We start from the raw sequence: 22,997 nt of genomic DNA, 5'->3' as shown, positions 1-22,997 counted from the left end.
TACTGTGACCCCGTAGAATAATAAATAACAGTGAGGAACCTGGAAAGCTGTAATCAGAGTCTTAAACCAAACCTTAACTCCTATAAACCTGAATGAGCTCTGCTTGCACTGGCGTTTTTCAAACATATATCCTGACTGCTTTGAAAAATAATCAGGTTCACCGTGTCTAAACATGGCTCATTTTAAAAAAATATGCACAAGAGAAATATAAAATAAAGTAAGGCTAGTAGGAATACCTTCCTATCTCTCAAAGATGAAAGCTGGGGCCAATTGTCATGAAGGTCACATGACAGATTATTCTCATTTCAGAGAATGTATTAATTTTCCTTTGTGCAAAATTTTGCCCAATGTTAAGCATTTGGACTACTACATTTTATTATAGTCAGACAATCTTCTTTTGCATAGATACATCTCCCTCACACTGTGGAGCAGGCTCGGGGATTCAGGTTTTCCCAGCTCTACTGAAATTTATTTATATCTGATGTTACTCTGCTTCCAACAAAAACAGTTTTCGTGTTTCACAGGGTTGCCTTCTGATCTTAAAAACTCAACTCTCTAGTCTTTCGCAACACCTATATACATGTCTAGACCGTGCAGAAATACTAAGCATACTGCATATTGCTCAAGCGCTGAGGCAAAATCAGGCTCTAATGGTTATTGTTAGCTGCTGGATCAAGAGTAGCATTCTGCACCAAAACAGTAAGGTCTGAAACAACTCATTTCATGAGCTTCAGTGCACATATCACAATGCACTCCATAATTCCATAATTGTATGCTACTTCTTAATCTTCGTGAAAACACGCTAGTACCTTTTTCAATGCAAAGTGCAGCTCTGCTCCAGGTATTGACAAGCGTAGCACAAAATACTGTATTGTCATACAGCTTTCTGCCTCATTTTTTGCAAATGAAAAAAATCAAGTTTTAATTTTTCATTGCTCCCCTACAGATTCCCTGCATGAAGTTAACCATCTTTATTATAACATATCATTATTTTGGTGATCTTAATTTCAGCTGTAATAAAGATGGTTAACAGTTTGATTAGCTCAAATCTCAGACTAAAAACCAAAGAACTCAAAGTCCTCTAAAATTACATATATGTTTAAAAATGTTTCTTAAATGAAACATCCAAATTCACATAACACCAAAATTCTTTCCTTTGCCAAAAATGGAAGCATGTCCTGAAGCAGCAGAATAGCCCTTTGAATGCCTCAGTATCCATACGTGAAGCAACAGGGATGGAAAAATTATTGGGGAACAATTAACCAATCAGGCTTGCCATGATGCAGTGGCAAAAGATCTGTTGATAACCTTTTTTTTTACTCTAGCATCTTGATGATGAGAGCATGGACCATGGGGAGCAAAGTATATCAGAATATATTTTTTAAGCTATTTCAACTATAAATTGAATTCAAAATTCAGGGAGCATGACTCTTTAATCTAGCGGAAAGGGATATTGCCTAAAAGGTTTAGGAAGGATCTGGAGAAGGGAACATGTCTGTTCAAACCCCTGACAAATCACTTTTTTCAGTAAACAATAACTCTGCTTTCAAAGCAAAATTCAAGTAATTAAGAAAGTACTGAGACTGCAAACACATTGACTAACAGAAATAAAACCCCAAATATCCAAGAGCTGCTCTTTCTGAAGTTCTGTATATCAACTTTATCAAATTATATTCAGTAAAAGATGCTACTATAAGCACACAGTTAAAAGAACATTGAATATAAAAGAAGTAAACTGGAGTGACATAAACAATCTTGAGCGAAAACTTTTATTCTTCAGCACTGCACTTTGTAATCTTATTTTAAAAGATATATATATGCATGTATATTTCCCTTCTGCAGCCATATATTTTACACCATATAATCTTTGAAATCTTTGTCAATAAGGTAAGAATGAATCTTATTTTTAAGGTTTGCTTTGATTTTTCAAAGTCTGTAACAGCAATCATTAAAGCTGTGCTATGATAGAAATATGAATCATTCAAAATCAAAGAGTTTCTTAATGAGCTTGACCGTGAAACATTCATTATATTCACTAACAACTAATTCCCTTCTAAGATTTTCCTGTCTTGCATTTTGCATTTAATCTGGAGATACTCAGTTTATATTTTACAAACAAGCCCTCTGCAGAAGGAGGAAAAGTTTGTATACGGTTCTTCTTTTTTGAGTCGAGATCATCTGAATCAATTGATGTCTAAAGAATCCAAAGTAATTTGCTGAAGAAAAAGTTCAGAAATAGAAATTTTAGAAATTAGAAATAGAATTAACCGTTATGCGCTTAAAATTAAGCCCACCCTTTTTCTCTCATATCAAATGGCAGAACTAGGTAAAAATTAGTCTTCCTTTTCTCCTGTATGTAGAGAAAGGGGGCAAGAAAAGGGGAGGGGGAATTCTACAGCAAAGATCACGCAGAATTCTCAGAGAAGACTTCCTGACAAACTGGGCACTCTGAAGGTATTTTACTCTCATTGAACTAATTTCATTTATCATCTGGCAAATTACCTTTTTTTTTAATATCTTATTTTTCTACAGCAGAGGATGGTGCGTTGCCTTCCATGAAAAGAAGTTAAGTATAAGATTATAGCCATAAAACCTGCTTTTTTCTTTTCCAAACTTCATGAGAATATCAAGTTTTACCAACATATGCATGTTCTCTAATGCAATGAACACTGGAAACAGATGACCAAAAAAAACAAAACAAACCTACAGATTCATCAGAATATACATTCTGGATAAACTGAAGAATATAACTTTCTATATAGCACAGCATCTTACAAGTAACTATTTTATAAAATCTAGGCAGATTTTTTTTTAAACTAACTTTGGATCAGAGTGGAAGCCTGCAGTCAGTAAAAAAATTTCATTGACTGTCTCAGAGTTGGGACCAGGCTCACACCTTGTACCATGGACACCGCTGGAGCCATATGCTTAACTTAAATCAAGCTAAAGTGCACTTATTCCTTGAATATATTTCAGTTTCCTTTAGGAAAAGCAAAGGTGTATCAAGATTAGCTTCTATAAGTCACACTGCTTGAAGCTAGACAGATTTTACTGAATATTTATAAAGACAATTCCAAACTGAAAGCCTGTGTATTTTTGAAAGTCATCAGAAAGTTGTACCAGATTTCATTAACAGTTGATTACTGATGTACTGGGGACAGTTAGTACATTTAATGTTATGAAACATAAAAAAACTACAAAAACATAACTATATATTGTGATATAGCAAATGAAACAAGGAAAGCACTTGTAACATAAATATTTTACTCATATTTGTATGTATGAAACTTCAGCATGAGGGCGTCAATATTTTTAAAAAGCTCAAGTATTTTCTCTTTTTCCATTCTGTTCTTTCCACTAAAACTGATCAGAAGGCTAGGAAAATACTTCAGGATGAATTTTGTGATAAATTAGAGATGTTCATTTATGAGGGACTAAGAAAGGTTATCTACACAGGATGAATTTTTGTGTCTCTGTGGTGCCACATGCCTTACACTGGAGCAAGTGTGTATACAGATCACTTATGGGACAAGTCTCTCAAGGCAAATCCAACCTGAGAGAATACTGTAGTTTCAGTCAAGCTACCAGAAATAGCTTGTACATAATGTAATATACTGTAGGTAAATGTAATATACTACCCACAGTGCTTAACTCTGGTGATGATAATAAAGGAATATAATAGTCATTTGCTTAAACAGACCTCTATAGTGCCACATTTGAAGACAGAAGTATTGTCCAGCTAAACATTCCCCAAAAGAAAATGCTTCAAAGACCTTCACAATAGAATATAAAAAACGCCAGATGCAGTTATGGCTTCTTCGCTCTATTTTAGGCCTTGGTCTGTTACTGTCAAATTCTGTAATACTGGGAGTGTGATACTATATGAAGTCCAACTCTTCTATTTTCCTCCCCGCTTTCTCAGTAAACAGGAGATTAAAATCAGGCTTTTTTGTTTTGTTAATTTTGCATTTTCAAGTTTGCTTGTTGTTTGCTTTCAGGATGGAGTAGCTTCTAAATTCACTTACTCTATAGGGATCATCCTCATTTTGATGGCAGTATTTTCTCTAAATATCATGCACATCAGCAAATTCTTTCTATTTCCAAATTCTTTTTACCAAGTTCATTTTGTTGCTTGGTATCTTGGCTCTCATTCAGGACTTTCAATTTTTCATTTCTATTGATTTTGGTGAAGCACTGAAGAAATGAATGAAATTCTGTGCTCTAAATGAACTCCAGCAGGTGACATTGTCAGTAGGAGTGAGCAGTTACATATCGCCACTCTGTGTGTTGCACTGGAGAGGAAAATTCCAGATGGAGTGGCAACTGAACTTAGATTTTTCACTGTCTACACTTGTGTCTCACAGTCTACATGTGTCTTACAGTCTACATGTTAAACATGTTGGAAAAATCCTTTAATAAAACAGGAATTATCTAATGCCTATTGATTGGTCTACTGATAATTTATATGCAAATCATACAGTAAATGTGTGAAGGATCTATGTGACTCAGGCAGGCAAGGACATAATCAGGGGTCATGCTTAACTAAAGATATACAGGGTGGTACCATGTGAATTTGGTCATGCTGTCTGTAATGACACTAGCTTGATATGAAAACTAAATTTAATTTCAGCTGTTACTAATTATTCCCTTTTTCAGACTGTGGAATGGTTCATAAAGGCTGCTGACATAATTAGTACTAAATTGCAACAAAAAGTATGAGCAGGAACATGGAATGTTAAACAAACTTGAAATCTAATTTATAGTGCTCTCTTGGTCCTAGAAATTAAACAAGTTCAGTGCCAGGAGAAACACAGGGAAGTGTATATATATGCAGAAGCAGGTCTAGTTGTAGTGGTAAGAATGCTGTACTAAGGGAGCTGTTAATCCTCCTTCTTTCACTTGCTTGGCAGAACTGGCCTTCTGCAAGACTTCACAAATACAACAGAAACTGAATAAAACAGCATAAAAAAGATTACAGGCATTTGTAGAGCTTCAAATGTGATTGCAGAACTATAGCTTCTCTAGTATTTTAACTGTTTCAGCTGTCCTACTCAATACAAAGTATCTGAGATTATAATTTGAAAGCATCACAAAGGACACAAAAAGATACTTTTTTGTTGTTTTTTTGCCCCCCATTTTACATGAATAATGACCATTAGCTTGAAAGTCAAAGACACATTATTCCATTAGCAGAAGTTCACGACGTTAAAGAATAAACAAGTCAGAGATACTCAACAGGAGGTGTTTGGCTTGGGAGAGGAAGAAGAGAAGTAGGCACGGAACTGAAGATGTGTGGCTCATCCTAGTGGAGTTGGGACCACTTTGTACCTAAGCTGTTTTTCTGCAGCTACAAAATACTCACAAATATAAACAAGGCATACTTAAAATAGAGTGAAAAATTTGCTTGTAAGAGTTCAACTACATTTGAGCATGACCTTTCATAGATCTCAAGACAGTATGTGATTAAACTGATCTTTCATCTTTGAAAGAAAAAAATCTTCCATTTCTCTAGACTGCAATTTTTCAGTTCAAGAAATTTAGCCAAGAGTTCCCTAAGAGGGAAGCGGACAAAAGCTTCCAACTACACTGATTAAAAATCCCTGAAAATACAGGAGATCTTACACGTTTCCATGCCACCCAGCTTCAGTCGGTTTCTCTTTTAGGTTCAGGAGTTGTGACTGAAGAGAAGTAGGTGTGGAGCTGCAGTACAGCCACACAGCCTTCTGCAGGGGATGGCCTATGTTTTCTGAATATCATTCCCCAAAACGTGAGAAAGCAAAATGTAAGCATACAGAATTAACAGCATTTCCTGCATTTTCACACCCCTCCCCTTGCTCCTCAGAATGTATATAGCTAGATTGCATCTCTGCCTGTACAATAATTTTAAGTAATATAAAAGCCTTAGCACTGCAATCATACCTCAACAGGGCTTTATGCTGCGTGAGTTCAAATCGTTTTGTTATTCAATATAAGAACATGACACCAAACAGTAAATACAATTCTCTTCATGGAATAGATACAAAGAGCTAAAGTGACTTTGCTCAAGGTCAAAACATGACTGTGGGATGGATTCTTTATTGCATGCTTTAACAAACAGGACATCTTCTGTGACAATAAACAATGGTATTTTCCACTAAAATTTTCCATTTTTAAATACTTTCATGAATTTGTAAAATATTTTACAAATTTAGCATATGTTTTTGGTATACTAAAATCTTTACTTCAATATTCTATACTATCAACAAGACTACTGCTAGTTCCCTGAATAACAGAAAGCATTAGGGTTGATCCTCTGAAAACCACATTAAAACTATTTTAGTCTAAATTTTCCTTTGAAAGAAAGTGAAAATGGATGGATAGAATGCGTAGTTCCTGGTGCAGATTGTTGTATCTACAGCAGACACTAGAACATCATGCCACAGCATCAGATTTTTGGCCAGTTATCTGTGCTAGATCTCATTTTCCAAAAATCAAGAGAAATCATACTCCTTTCCATCAGAAATATAATCACTGAAGGACAACAGTGTCCTTCTGCAGTAAATTGATTGCGTCAGCAGGTCCTCTGCCTCCCAGCACACAAAGAACAAGGAAAGCAGCCAATGCGATCTGCTTGCGAGGTGACTCAACTGCATGAGCAAATATCACTCTAAAAGCAGCATTATCAAGAATTATCACGCACAAATTTTGTTAAACACTGGTAGTCTTGTAAAAAGAAGAAAATTAATGCTGCAAGTATTACTGAGAGCTGACAAGAGTCTTTCATGTTAAATTAACTAAATGTAACATGTAATTTGCTTTTGAATACCTTGGAAAGAATCTACTGTGAAAGACTGCAATTTAACACCAAAGTTTAAACAGTCGAGGTTACAATTTTAGAAGCTTATTAGTCTGAGGGTGTATGATGATTTTCTGAGAAGATGAATGATTAAAAACAAAGTCAAAAGGAAAAGACATTTGGGCATGAATATTTGGTATGAAACCTGGCTCTTCAATTTCGGGCAATGTTGCATCTCTATGACTTCAGATTGTGGAAAGTTTTGCAGGTTACATTTATTTCATTCTTTATAGCATAAAATAAGAGATCACCTATAATGCAAGGATTTAGAACATCAAGTACCTTCTTTCTGAAACTCGGTGAAGAGACAAATAATTTTTATTAGAAGACTAGCACTTAATGTAAATAATTTGTAAGGTTGTTTCCCACACAGGCTATTGCATGCCCAGAAATATGCAGTCTAGCCCCTGGACTGACACTAAGATCACAGGGGAAAACATTCTGGACAATTATCAGGTCAGGCCAATTTAACTGTCTAAACAACAGATAAATCTGGGTTATGCTGTAGCAAAAAAGAATGTGGTGGCTGAAGTAGGCAGGACAAAGATCAGTATCATGCCCCTGCAGTTACCAAAAGCAAGCCTGGAGCAGTAAAACTGAGGTGCTCTTGCCAAACAGCACCTGCACAAGAGTAAACTCCACATTCTCCTAGCACCACCTCACTGCAAACCCAGCTGTTGGTGTGCAATGTTGTACAAATCCATGTTCAGGTTCCCGCCTCAGATGTTCCATAGCCAAATACTGAATTCAAAACAAAGCCACTGACCCTTCTGACATGACTGAGTATTAATCAAAATACCTTCCATGCCCTTCAATACTCTTTCAGAGCTGGACTGAGGGAGCAGCTTCTCCCCTTTAGATCTCATGTCCTACATCCATCCAATACCTACTGGAGAGGTAGCAGCAAAAAAAGGAAAATGTACTAATCCAAAATCCTCCTCTCCCATCAATCAGCATCAAGCTGCAATAGGACTAAAATATTTTTCTTCCATTTACATAAAATCTTTCTGTTTAACACTTACACAGTCAGGTAAGACAACACTGTCTTTTGGCTCCTTGTTGCTTCTTTTCATTTCAAAAATATCCAGACAGTGTGAGACAGTTAAAGTGTAGCAAACTAAGGGAAGAAGAGCATTACTGGCTTATAGTCCTTTTTGCAAGCAAAGAGAAGGTACTTTTGCTAGGGTTTTTTTTTTATACTATTATCTCTCATGCTTGTGAAAAATATCATAGACTTTAAAGACAATAATTAGGCACTGGTTTAAATAGCATAAAAATGACACTTCCATATCACAGAACTGTTAACTCCTAGATAGTTTAGCACCAGTTTTTCAATCAGTACCTATTTCTGAACACAGGTTTTCATGGCTCAAGCTGACTTTGGTTATGAGACCATGATATCACCAGGTTATAGGTTTTGAGCCTCGAACTTTTAGAGATTTTTTTTTTTTTTTGGTCACATCTCTACTTAACTGTTCACTCTACAGTGCAATGACCAGAAGAATATTACTTTGAACCTGGGTCTTTTGTATCTTTGTTGGTCTGGTATTGATCCTAAGAAAGTAATACCCAATCGCAGACACAAAGATGAAATTAAATGGAAGTTCAGCTGCTCTTGCTCAAGCAGCAAATGTTCAATTTTCCACAAATGAAGAACATGCTCCAAAATGGATTAGCATAAGCTAGCTGTTCTTTGGGCCATAACCATTAAATGTAACTAGAATGAACTACACCTCTGCTTGAGAGCGATCGTTAAGGACCCAAGAGGTAAAACCCCAACATGGAAAGGTATGAAGTTCTGAAGGTAAAAAACAGAAGGCCAGTTGCCTACCACTCCAATTATTTTTAATGCAGCCCATAAAATGTGACAAAACAAATCCTATGTGACCACATTTGTATCTGCTCAAGTTTAGAGTTATGAAGAATAGTCTTTAACACGATCAGGGCCTGCTTTATTTTATCATCATAACAAAATAAGCACTGATGAGCAATTCATCATTGCACTCCCAAGACTGGGACACAACCTTGCAATCCTGGCACACCAACAATATGAATCCCATTTAGTTGATATTAAGTGAATCATTTGTTTACACTTCTAGGCGATCATGATTATCAAAGAAGACTACATTAACATTAACAAAAATCTTCCGTCCTACAATTACATCTTTAATCACTCTGTCATTTCTTGTTTATGTATTGCAATATGTTTTATTCTTTGAAAGACAGCCATACACTGTTTTTTACTTCTATTTTCACTTTGCAAGTAGTCTTTCGCAAGCCAAAGTTATGTGTAAATATTTAGTGAGTTAATAGAATAAACAAATCTTTTAAAAACAAAACATTTCTTTCATTTGTAGCTATTGCCAGACATACTTCCCCCTTTCCATTTCTCTCATATAAATGTGCATTGAAATAGATATTCCAAGGTGATGACAACACGGCTTTTCATGCACACTGATGCCAGTAACAGTGGTTGCAGATTTTTTTTCTGCCAAGCATCCCTATTTCCTGGCATTACAAAACCTTGTTTTAGATCTGGACACAATTCCTTACAACTGATGCACAAGTTTGTACCCAAGGCTCATCTCAAGAACTTGGCATGATTTGCATGATTACACAGTCAGGATGCAACATTTTAGCTCCATCATCAGAAGCCTTGAAGTCAATGCAAGTCCGCTGGCTTCCACAGATTTTGTGGCATGTTCTAAACCAGGCTGTAGCCCCATGGCAGGAACACCATCTATTACGGTTTCTGCTCTTCCCTTATTCAAGTATCTGCTGCCCTGGGATAACTGGAATGCTTTGTACCTTCACTGCACCTTCCCAGAGATCAGAGACTGGTCTCTTTTGCTGCCAAGCTTGGCATCAGAAGATACACTTAAGCACTGCATCACAGATGCCAAAATTAAAGTATAGCAGAGAGAGCCCAGTTCAGCACCAGGCCATTCCAACTCAGCCTGATGTATGTTTGCAGAACAGTGCTGTTTTGCAGAACAGCGCTTGCATACACCTAACACACGTACAGTTGACTGACCCTACTAGATAGCGGATTTTAAGGTCCCACCATCAGACTGACATGAACATAGCTTCTCCTCTGCAAATCAGACTCCAGAGCCTCCCAGCTCAGCCTTCTCCACTTTGGGCAGTGGGGAAAAGAAGCCACCTAGCAGGGCCTTACTCTTGCCTGGGCAGCATTCTCAACACAAGCCGTCACCACAGTTGGCATCAATCAAAATTGAAGGGTTCCTCTTAAACTGCTATACCAACATATGAAGGCATTCATCTTCATCTGAATATTACCAGTTTTCAGAAGTGTTTAGTTCCCTTTTTTCATCACTAGAAATTATTACATTTATTAACACCTCAATATCATATAGATGTTATTCTCAGATGCCATTGTGCTAAGCAGCGTGCAAACACAGAAAAAAGGTAGCCCCTGACACAGAAGCTTGCAACTTGAGTAATCTGAGATACCTGTCCAATTCACATCGTAATCATAGTTTCAGTTTTCTATTAACATACTTAAACTCAGTGAACCACTCTTGTGGAAACTCATAGGAATTTTGCCAATGAAATTCATTTAACACAGAACAGGGCTTAAAAAGAAATATAGGCTACCACTCCGTATTAGAGAAAAATAACTGCAATTAGATTCATGTTCAATTTTCTAATTCAGGAATGTTCTTGACTGATCAACCTAAAAGCTCTGAACTAGTATAACACCACTGTTTTGGAAGTATGAGTGCAGATGATAACACACAACAACACTTGCACAGTTAAAAGATTAAGAAAGTCACATATCATGGCCCTAAGACTAAATTCATTACTAGTGAGCACTGTGCATCTGAGAACACTGAGATCCCAGGAATATATACAAACTCCACTGATCATAGTAGAGCAAAAAAGGTTTGTTTTCAAAAAGAAATCATAATGCATTCCTTCTGATTCAATGGCCCAAATATATACTAGAAATGTTAGAATGTAGGGGTTCTTTATAAAAAATATTTAAAATAAATTGGTATAAATAAAAGTTAACATGGTATCTGGATTTCAGTCCCGAAATACTGAAGCTTTACAAAAATACTAGTAGCAGGATATGGGAATTCCTGTGTTTTGGGCCCAGATCAGGAAAAGCCTTGTCACTTGTACCAAATATAGAAGGCAAAATGTCCTTCTTCTATTACTACATCACTCTTCCACAATCTTTTCTTTTTTTAATGTATATGTAAAACCATTTACACATCACTCCAGTAGTGACCATCTCCTGCAGCATCAATTACTTCCAGTCAGCAACACAGATGAAGTCACACAGGCAGAGCTGTGACCATTTCCCCTCCCACTAAGAGAAGGCATCTCCCATTTCTAAACTTGACAATAATATCTCTATAATACTCTCAGAAGGGCTGGTGATGGGGCCTTCCCACTCACTAGGCATTGGTCTGCAGCATGACACAAAATCAGGGCTCTCTGTAATTGCTGTTAAACTTTGTTGCAGGTTTAAACACCAAAAGTTTCCATAGGGATTATGAGCTTGTGTAGGTAACTGAGCTGTTCAGAAGGAAACACTGTTGAGGTGCCTTTCATTAAGCAGTTTTAATGTAAAGTTGTTTTCAGGTCCACATAAACAAAATAGTACCAAAACATCTGATAAAAAGTGAAGTATCTAAAGCTATGGGACCTACCACTAGTAAAGAGTAGTCCTGTGAGCTGTACTCCCCATATATTTGTTAACTATATGGGGATATAGTATAGCTATACCCCTGCACAGAAGTTCTGAGCATAGGCTGAACTGCTAGCATGATGGCTCTGCAATGCTTATTACCAAGTTGCTATAAACCACCTACCATCTCAAGAACAAAAACTACAGCTGACTTTGAATTTTTCAAGGCAAAAAACTAACGAAGCAAAAAAAAAATCTAAATGTATTGAGACAACAAATTAAAAGGGGGAGGAGCACAGAAAATGAAAATAAAGAACATGTAAAATAATTAAAAAGTATCTTCTGATGTTTCCCTCCGTATAACCACTAATTTCTTTAAACTGTGCAATTCTGCACCTCCCTCCAACTATCTCCTGTGGCTGACCCTATAGACTTGAATTTTTAGGACTGAATTGTAAATTCCCAATAAAAGAAATTATTTTATGTCTAAGGTCTGAGTTCATTCAGCATATCACCAATTCATTAGCACTGAAGTGAGAATCAGGTTACAAACTCCTCACTGTGGCCTGATATCCACATCCAGAAGCAAAAGAAAACCAGTAAGCCTAAATTATGATTTCAGGGTGCATTTTTCAAGTACATTAAGCTACAGGAGCAGCAAATTATATTTTAAAGTGATAAGAAATCGACTTCTCCTTTAGCATGATCATCTTTTCTAAGAACTGCTTTAAAGATACTGTGGTAAACTCCTTTTGAAGCAAAATATTCTGGATAGTTTAAGGTATGGGTTGCAAAGGGAAGGAAAAATATGAACTATCACATTCAAAAATGCAAAGACCAGATGATTTATCTTTGCATCTAGTAATGAAATAGTAATTTAAAAAATCCATAAATTGCTCTCTTATCTGAAAGAATATGAAGTGGATGCAAACATTCCTGCTGAACAGAAGAAAGATCCCTGAATTGTGTTTTCCAGATTCAAGATTAAAGGGGGCAGGGGGGGAAAGGCATTTTGTCCTTGAAAGTAGGTAAGTACTCCTTTGTGGGTATTCTCATTCTTTTCAGACCTTTGTGTTTAGAGAAATAGTTTTCACTTTGCTCACCATTTTTATGAGACCTTGAAACTACACATTAACTTTTCCACTTCATTCTGTTCATACAACTGTTAGATGTGTAAATCTTTTGTAAATAAAAGGGAATTTAACAAAACAAAAAAATTCCAGCTTTATTTAGTTGACCATGAAAAACAGATATAAGATCTCTTTTAAGTAAGTAAGGAAATTTTTATGCTTGTTTCTTAACTTTTTGTCTTCTGCATTCCTTTCCCCCAGGTTGAATCTGCTATTTTTTGACTACAGAAATGCTCTATCTCAGCCTGATAAATTTTTGTGAAGGGATGACTATATCCACTGAGTTACTGCACCAGTTATTTTCTGTAGCTATAAAGCTAATTCTATAAATCCAAACAAACTGAAGAATATGTTCTTACTTGTATTCCCAAAATTCTTTTACTGAGAATATACAAGCAGCATTGTTTCAAAGGGAAGGAATATATGAATTCAAAAGAATAGCCATCAAAGTCTACATGCATCAGAATAGGTGCCTCTGCTTCATCCATCACATGAGGAAACCTTAATGTGGCCTTCCAGTACCTAAAAGAGACCTACAAGAAAGATGGAGACAGACCTTTTAGTAAGGCCTGTTGCAATAAGACAAGGGGTAATGGTTTTAAACTAAAGGAGCGGAGATTCAGGCTAGATCTGAGGAAGAAATTTTTTACAATGAGGTTGGTAAAACACTGGCTCAGATTGCCCAGAGAGGTGGTAGATGCCCCATCCCTGGAAACATTCAGGGCCAAGCTGGGGCTCTGAGCAACCTGATCTGGTTGAAGATGTCCCTGCTCATTGCAGGGTGGTTCAACTAGATGACCTTTGAAGGTCCCTTCCAACCCAAACTACTCTATTCTATGAAATATACACAAACTGTTTTGTCCTCAAGCAGCTGAAGAACACATGATTTACCCATTAATCCTTCTGGATACACCTAGCAAATAAATTTTTTATTTGGATCAATTGTTCTTTTTTGGATCTGGGTTATGTATATCAGACATTCACTGATGTACTTCTGTGATAGACTCCTTTGTTGCCTTCATTATTCAATAAAACAATATATCTGATGTATATTGATAACATTTGCAGTGAAAATGCAACCAGTTGTATCCGCTTTTAGTTATGAGTTGCTTTGACACGTACATATAGAGTAACCTAACATTTACACTGAATCTACCCTTAGTCTGCAAATTGAGAATTAAGACTAGAAGGCAGAGAATCATTCATTTATAGCATGTGTTGAATATTTAGCAGCTAGCATTTGCCACCACTAGAGAAACCTGACTGCAAGTAGGACATTTTCATTTCAGTGAGCCAAGAGAAGTTAAAGAACTGTGATAACAGCCACCACTGTCACTACACAAACACTATTTGATCTATTGACAGTATTTAGACATATTAGCTAGAAAAAATTAAAATGATACTTCATTGCTTCTGAGCTCTTGAGACTAAAAATAGGGTTAAAAGTAAAACCTTTGTGGGTTTTTTTGTGGTTTGGGGTTTTGTTTGTTTGTTTGTTTGTTTTTGAACTACCAGGAAGAATCTTCACACTGGCACTGCGGAGACTTCTAAAGGCAATTGCCAGTGGAGTGTGGCCTTGGGATTACATGTGCAGTGTACAGCTTCAGATAAGGTCCTCAAGCCAAGCCAAGCCAAGCCAAGAAGTCAAATATATACTGCAAGGAAATTAGATAGCTAAGAAACATTTTTTCTTGCATGAATTACAGCTGAAAGTCTGAGTGCCTCCACCTGCTTGTGTCATATGAATCCCTAACATTTGCCGACCAGTTGTCATGCGTGAGCTGCTTACTGGAAGCTTTGTGATGGCATCGTATTTCCAAGAATTAAGAAAGATATTTACTTATTTGCAGAAAACAAGAATGAGGAGAGAGCAGACAAGGATTTCACCTTCACAAACGGATTTTTTTTAGTGATTTTTTGGTTGCTTTTGTCTTCGTTAAAGCAAGTAAAGAACATAGAGCAGAAGCTAATGGGAGGAAGTAATGCTGACTAAACAAACGACTCCATCTGAACTGAGTTCATTGCCAGAAGTTAAAAAGAGGTACAAACAGAACCAAAAATGCTGCCAGAAATGTGCTCTTTGGGGAAGCAGAAAATCCACTTCTATTCTCAGTTATGTTGCTGTGAATCCACAGTAACTCCAGGCATGTGACAGAAGCTGTTCTGGGCGTACAAGAGCGAAAGGTGGGTGCACGCGATTCATGCTGCACTGATGGGCATTTTCTGGGCATGTTTTAGCTATGTGTGTATTCAGAAGGCAAGGTCCTTTCTTCCTTTGCACAGAAAAAAATGAAGACTCAACAAAAGCAACTACATTCTACTTACCCTAGAAAAGCAGCACACTTAAAGCAGAGACAGGTCTTCTCCAGAAGAGCGATGCAGATTTGTCAGACTTTTCAATGACGTAATCCTATACATACTAACTTCCTTTTTTTTTTTTTTTGAGAAACCAAACATTTCTATTTTAACTGCCACAAACAACTGATGACCATGCACAGAGCTATTTCAATGACAAGATCAGTAAGGGAGCCTGCAAAAAGTAATCTGCTTACAGGGCTCACAATTCATATATGAAAGTAACATATTCATAAGTGTTCTAGACCATGTGCCTCTGAGATGTTATAAACACAAACATCTACTGAGTTAGACGTAATAAAAAAATTTAGATTTTTCATTATGAAGCCCACGTATGACTGGCAATGAAAAGGCAGATATTAAAAACTTATGTAATGTAATATTCCCCTCAAAACAGACATAAAAACCTGAGCTATAAAGAAGCAAGAGTTTCTGGCAACATTTCATGCTGTCCCCACCTTTTCCTCCCAAACTCCCTCAATCAGATTACTCTGCAGCCATAGCAACCCATTTATACTCAGCTGGCTGTCCACCATCATCCCACATTCTGCCCTCACAGATGACCTTAAACTGCAATCCTGGAAAATACCTTGCTCACCAACCCAAAGTGTCACTTGCTATAATTAGCATTCTGGGAGCTAACAAAGCCAGCAAGGCACTGAGAAAGACACACATCCTGCCTTAGTTTGGCTTGTATCAAGTGATCAGTCAGATGACCATTAAAGTGGTGAAGTCTTTATTCACATGGACAACTCACCTGCCTCAACCCACAACCTGTATCCACGGGGTTTTCCTTACAGAGATGGATAATGATGCTTTTTCATGTTACCTTCCTGTCTGTGCCATGCTTCCAAATTTCCTATTCCTATTCCCAGGATAGACTGCAGTGGCAAATATCTGACTTCAAATGGAACAACAGTCTCAAAATCAGGCTGTGATTCTGCAGCAAAAGCTTTTGCTGAGCACATACAACTTCACAGCAAGGACACTGCCTACTGCAACCTCCTCTCTCACCGAGGACACGAAATAGCAAGAGAATGTTTCATCTCCATTCCAAAATGCCAGTATTTTAGTCTATTAAATCTCATCACCACCATCTCATTCCTGTTTGGGTGGCCAGCTAACTGATTTAATACACTGAAGAAATACTAAAACCACTAGTGCAAAGCTTCATGTAAAACTACTATATAACATAAATTGAAGGGCTTGATGCTCAAGGGATACTGAGAACCATCTAATACCATCAAATTTCATTCATGTAAATCTTCCATCATCAAAACAAAGCCACCAGACTGGTGCTTAACTCTAAAGTTTTGCTGAATATATCAAAATTCATTAGACTTTCATGCATAGTGTCAAGCTAAATAGTAAGTACTCTTTCTAATTATAACATGTATTTTCAGGAGTATTTTGTGTACATAAAATAGTCTGTTCCAAGAGAGAAAGATTCCCTCTAGAGAAAAGAGAGAAACACAAAACAAAAGAAACAAAAACTTAGGAGCAGCTGCAAGAACGTATTTTGTTGTGTAAACGAAACTTTTAACTACTGAGCAAATCAAAGCCATTAAGATCTTGGGAGACATCTTCTGAGGACTATGACCTCTACACAGCACAGAATGGATTCAGTGGCCATGTTTTCCCTTTCCGACAACAAATGGGTATTGTATCTGTCTCCAGCTATAAAAAATGGGATGTTTAGCTTCAGAGGGCAGAGTGTTAAGAGCATTCTGATGTGTGGGGTTTTGGGGTTTTCTTCTAAGAGCTTTTTCTAAAAATGTCCTTCTTTATGGGTTATGGACCTACAGGTTTTTGGTGAACTAATTAGTACCTAAAATCCAAAGCCAGTATCATTCATTTGGCAAAATACTTACAAGGCAAAATCTAAGGCAAAACAAACAAAACTGATTGTGCAACTAGCATGAATGACATTACTATCTAATTCCCAAAGCCAAAATATATCCCTTTTAGTGTTTTTGAAACAAAAAATTAAGAATTTTTTTAAAGGAATATAATCTTGGGATGGACTCCACAGACAGAATGTAATTATACTAGAAACATATTAATCTAAATCTCACTTCTATATTTAACTTGCTTTTAGTTGTGTTTTGTTTCAGTTTTAGACAAGTCAGTGGCTATCCAGCTTATTGTCCAAACCATTACAGTCACTTCAAGGACAGCAACTGCAAATTGAAATGTGGAAAATACATCACTAGTTTAGCAGAGAGTTGAAGAAAACTCAGCCTTGTTTGCAACCCTGAGTTCAATGTATCACAGTGATGTCCCTCAGTTTCTAAATAGAAATAAACACACTCACAAAATCAAAACTTTGTGATAGTGTTTTATTCACTCTCCTTGACTGGAAAATAGCTGAGGTAGTCTTTGTTTCTTTTAGTATTACTTATGTAGTATACATTCTTGTCCTGACATCTTTATACTGGTAAATAAAGATGTTTTACAAATGTGTATCAGACAGTAGTTAATATTTTTCAGCAATTTGCACTGTGAGAGGCACAAGTTTTATAATCTTATATTGAATGTGCATCTATTAAAAAGTTAATAACACAATGACTTTTTAATGCTTAATAATAATAATAATAATAATAATAATAATAATAATAATAATAATAATAATAATAATATAGATTATTAACCAGCAATATGTAAAACAATGACAGCAATGGATGCTGAGGTTATTCAGAGCCACTTCACAAGTGATAATTTGGGAAATGCCTGAGTAGACACTCAGGAATTCCTAAGCAGTAATTCTGTTGAAAGAAAACTGGTGGGAACAGAGGTGAAGAATGTGAGACAGAGGAAAGGCTTTGCAGAAGTCAGTTACATCTGAAATGAGAACATACTTATTAAAACAGAACTATTATAGATTAAGTTGATATCTAGGGTGCTACTTCTGCTCCTACTATGGAAAGGATTTTGAAACTACAATATGTCACTGTTAACATGGCATTTTCAGAACATTCCTAAATGATACGTCTTGCCATAACACGAGGAAAAAACATTGACACAAAGCATCTACCATAGCAAACCACATTCTACAATTCTGGCAATTTTAATAAGAAAAACTACAATATCAACATGATCCCTACAGTCAGTTTATAAGATCAGCTATTTTTCTTTGTAACAAATTGAGAAGTAATGCAAGGAGTATCTTCCAAAAGCATCATAACCATAGCAGTTCAAGTGCAATTTAACTGCTCATTTAAATCAGCTACCTGTCACAAATAACTCCCCTAAACTGATTCTAAAATGGGTAGACATGTAAAGGAAGAGAAAAACAAAATGGTCAACAACTAGCAGCAGAAATGTCTTAAATACGTTGAAGATCTTCCAGCTGAAGTAAGGAGAAATTAATTCCAGGATCTAAGAGTTGTCCCAGGCATTAAATCCTCCATAGAGAATCATCCTAATTGTCTCCTCAGAGTCTCATATTCCTACGCAATCCCACCCAATCAGAAGCTCATTTCTTTTTTCATTAAAGCTAAGTCTGAAAAATTAAAGTTCAAGCTGTCATCACTGATAGCCATTTATTCTGCACTTACACTGAAGTCTGTGGGAGAGAGAAGTTGGAAAAATAGCAGTAATGAATGAAAATCTGCCTCCAAAATGCACTTCTTCTGAATTTTTTTTAACAGCACAATAAAAAATAAAAAAAAAAAATAATAAAAAAAAAAACCAATTAAAAAAATTCCATTGGGAATTTACATGGTTATTTCATCTACCTTATCCTTAATAAATTTAATTTACAAACAAAATAAATGAAAATTGATATTAATGCAGAGTATCATCAACTACTCTTAAAGACTTTTATGGTACCTGTCCACTGTGTTTTCACAAACATACATAAAGTTAAATCAGAACACTGAAATCAAATTGCAATGCTACAGTAAAGCACGTGTCACAAACCTCTCTGCAGAAGTCCTTCAGATTAAAAGGCAAAGCATTCCTGACAATCTGTGACACAGAATCCAACCCATCCAACACTCAAAATATCAAGGATCTGTAAGCTCCATTTCATTAAATATTTAGGTCCCCCGAATCAAAAACTAAAAAGGCAAAACAGGACAAAAACCAGACAGACAGAAGGAACTAAACAAACAGAACAACCTTACCTTTCACAAGCTCGGACAGTCCATGCAGCAATTATCCATAATGAGATACTAAAAACCAACAGTACAGTTCCTGGACATATTGTCATTAGAGTCTTCATAACAAAACGGGTATTGAAGTTTATCTTATTTAATGCTCCAATGCTTCTAGATGAGGCATCAGTGAAAAGTTTGCTATGCAAAAGCATAACTCTGGCAATAAGATATAGTCTTAAGAACATTGGTATAGATAAAATAATATCCACATCAGCTGTTGTTGTGGATGGAGCGTAAGAAAAGGCGAGCCGGGCTGTCCATGTGAATGTATAGTTCCCAGGTATGGGATGTATAGCACACACCAGTATTTCCAAGCAGATAAAGAAAATACGTTCATAAGTCATGGCTATTCTCCAGTCATCTGCTCCATTGTCCACCATGAACAACTGAAATAATAAAATATAAGGTTAACTTTAGTATATCATTAACAAACCTTGTTATAATTCCACTTTAAAATACCATAGTTTTCAGAGCTTCCAACAACCACTAAAAAGAAAATAAATATGCCATTTCAGAAAATGACATTACTACACCACTATGAACTAAAACATAACTTTGGTTAAGACAAAAATAAATTTTTCATGCATTGTTTTTAAAACTGTACATGAAACTGAATTTTTACATATTATTTACTAAGAATTCCTCATATTTTCTGTAACTGTCATTTCTGACAAAACAAAACTCTGGACCAATTAAGCCTTGTCACTTCAAAATCAATTGCTTACTCTAAGTTCATAAAATTGAGAAAAATTTATGAAAGTGTTTTCAGAATAGGTATCTAAAATACAATTGAAAATGCTTTCTAAACTGCAATGTTAACCCTGCTCTAGAGCATATTCATGCTTCAGCCAGGGTGATATTATAGTTTTATTCAAGCTTCAGGCATCGATACAGATTCATGTAGAATGCAAAACTACATGAGAAAAGGCAGAAAGACTCAAAAATATATCTTGTAGTGAAAATCTGAAAAGCAAAGACCAGCAAATATCAGAGCAGCCCAGGCACCAGGCAGTATCTAGCCATACATGAAAATTAAATGTGCATGTTGGTTCTTGCACAATCAAGGCCTTCCATTTGCCACTCAGTATAAAACTTTTATACTGTTTAGTAAATCTTATTCCTGATTATTTACTAAATAAATAATTACTCAAACAGTATTTGTCACTAGTGGAGAGTTGTGGTATGCAAGAAGATGCAAACTGGCAACTTTTCAAAAAGGAACGTAACCCGTAATGATGAAGAAGATACAATCTCAGTGACAGGAGAAGACCTCATCACTTCAGCTATAGTCCAAATCAGGCTGTTCAGTAAACAGGGTAGAGGAAATAAAAATTCTTTTGCAGGACTTTAAAAATTAGATTCTTCAAAACTAATGGGTGAGAAAGAAAAGTACACAAAGAATGCGCTCCTTAATGTAAGAAAGTGTTTTAACTTACACACATATACACAACCAAAACCCCACTCATCTGCACTGCTCTTTGCCCCTTTCCATCTTTTAAGAGTTTAAAAATACAAGCCTGATCTATCTGTATATTTTAGAGATCAAAAACATAGTCAACATCTCCTCCCAATACATTCAGTTTGTCTTTCAGAAAATTGCTACAGTCATTTGTTTAGGAACGTGATAACAACAAATGTATCTTTATTATAGTTGAACTGATACCAAAAAAAAAAAAAGTTAACCATAGTAAGAAACAAAACAAAACCAATTTCTGTATTTGTGCACCTGTTTCTCATCCCTTTATCTTATTTTCCTTCATCTTACTATATTGGGTGTCAGTGATAAGGGTTTGGTACTGGGAAGGCTGCAGGGGTGGTGTCTGCAAGAAAAGATCAGGGACTGCTCTGCAATGGACCAGCTGCGGGACACAGCTGAGCTCATCAGTGTGGCTAGTGGTACTTCTGTGAAAGCACAATTTAAAAAGTGTAAAATGCTTCCCAGGCAGTGAGAAGTGAGGGAAAAAAAGCGTGAGAAACAACCCAAGAAATGCTAAGGTCAAAGAGGAAGAAGAAGTGGAAGGAGCTGCTCCAGGCACTGGAACAGAGATTTCCCTGCAGCCCATGGAGAAGACTATGATGAAGAAGATATTTCCCTGGAGCCCATGGAAAGGACCATGCTGGAGCAGATATCTAGACTGCAGCCTGTGCCAAAGCACACTGGGTATTTCCTGAAGGAACTTCTACCTGCAGAGAGCCCACACTGGAGCAGATTCTCCTTGCAAGAACTAATGCCCATGGAAGACCCATGCTGGAGCAGCTGCTGGAGCAGCTTTAGCCTGAAGGGCTGCAGGCCATAGTGGGGCAAGGGAAAAGCGTGAGGAGGAAGAAGTGGCAGAGATGAGCTGTCATGGACAGACTCCCGTTCCCCATATGCCCTGTGCCACTCATGGAGGAAAAGACAGAGGAGCTAAGAATGAAGGAGAGATGTTGAGCCTGGGAAGAGTGGGGCAGGGAAAGGTGTTTTAGTTTTTGTTTTTCTTTCTCACCATCCTACTCTACTTTTAAATGGCAATAAATTAAATTAATTTTCACCAAGGTGAGCCTGTTTTGCTAGTGCTGGTAATTGTAAGGGATCTTCCCAACTTTATCTCTACTCATGAACTTTTTAAACTTCTCTCCTTATTCTGTTGGGGAGGGAGTGTGAGAGAGTGGCTGGGTGGGGTCTGGCAGCTGGCACAGGTCAAGCCACGGCACTTAGGTATAGTTCAAGGAAAGAATTCCACTGCAATACTGTTAAAGACAAAGAAACACAATGTTGAATTAAGCTAAAGAAACACTCAGTGAATTCAATGCATACAACACGAGCAGATACACTTTCTTTTACCTGTGGTCATTCTGCACACTTTGAATACTGGATATGTGAATTGATACTGGAAGGCCAGTTTATATATGTGTGTATGCATGTATGTATTACCAAAAGAGTGCTGGTTTGCAATTAGCAAACGTACTACTTGGTATGAAGGACCAAACTTTCAAAGTACAATTAAATTAATCAGTATTCCCTGAAAATAAAACAAACAAGTACAGTAAGGCTCAAGTGCATTTGATTCTTGTGTTAATTAATTGTGTTAATGAATTCTTGTGTTAATTAAGCCTGTTAATGCTATCGGTCAGATCAGAGAAGTGCTACATTAGTTATGAAAAGGTCCAGGTATCTAGAACACCTAGAATACAGATGAATAGTAATCAGTATCACAGTATCACAGTATGTTTGGGATTGGAAGGGACCTCAAAAGATCATCTAGTCCAATCCCCCTGCTGGAGCAGGAACGCCTAGGTGAGTTTACACAGGAACATGTCCAGGCGGGTTTTGAATGTCTCCAGAGAAGGAGACTCCACAACCTCCCTGGGCAGCCTGTTCCAGTGTTCTGTCATCCTTCCTCACTGTGAAGAAGTTTCTTCTCAAATTTAAGTGGAACCTCTTGTGTTCCAGCTTGATCCCATTACCCCTTGTCCTATCATTGTTTGCCACCGAGAAGAACCTGGCTCCATCCTCGTGGCACTCACCCTTTATATATTTATAAACATTAATAAGATCACCCCTCAGTCTCCTCTTCTCCAAACTAAAGAGACCCAGCTCCCTCAGCCTTTCTTCATAAGGGAGATGCTCCACTCCCTTAATCATCTTTGTTGCCCTACGCTGGACCCTCTCCAGTAGTTCCCTGTCCTTCTTGAACTGAGGGGCCCAGAACTGGACACAATATTCTAGATGGGGTCTCACCAGGGCGGAGTAGAGGGGAAGGAGAACCTCTCTCGATCTACTAACCACCCCTCTTGTAATACACCCCAGGATGCCATTGGCCTTCCTGGCCACAAGGGCACAGTGCTGGCTCATGGTCATCCTGCTGTCCACTAGG

At 37.0% G+C, this 22,997-nt stretch overlaps 1 protein-coding gene across 1 annotated transcript in view; it reads right to left on the bottom strand.

The window, feature by feature from the left end:
• KCNN2 (potassium calcium-activated channel subfamily N member 2) overlaps nt 1-22,997 on the bottom strand; it is a gene marked incomplete at both ends in the record, with an annotated part of 69,995 nt that overhangs the window by 28,456 nt on the left and 18,542 nt on the right. The window contains one exon of the mRNA XM_080362597.1: nt 19,108-19,526. Within this exon, the coding sequence (XP_080218723.1) occupies nt 19,108-19,526 (419 nt within the window). The remainder of the gene's footprint in view (nt 1-19,107; nt 19,527-22,997) is intronic.

The sequence above is a fragment of the Nesoenas mayeri genome, assembly GCF_963082525.1.
Source record: "Nesoenas mayeri genome assembly, chromosome: Z".
Lineage (NCBI taxonomy): Eukaryota > Metazoa > Chordata > Aves > Columbiformes > Columbidae > Nesoenas > Nesoenas mayeri.
The sequence above is the reverse complement of the archived record's forward strand: the minus strand, read 5'-3'. Positions and strand labels throughout refer to the sequence as shown.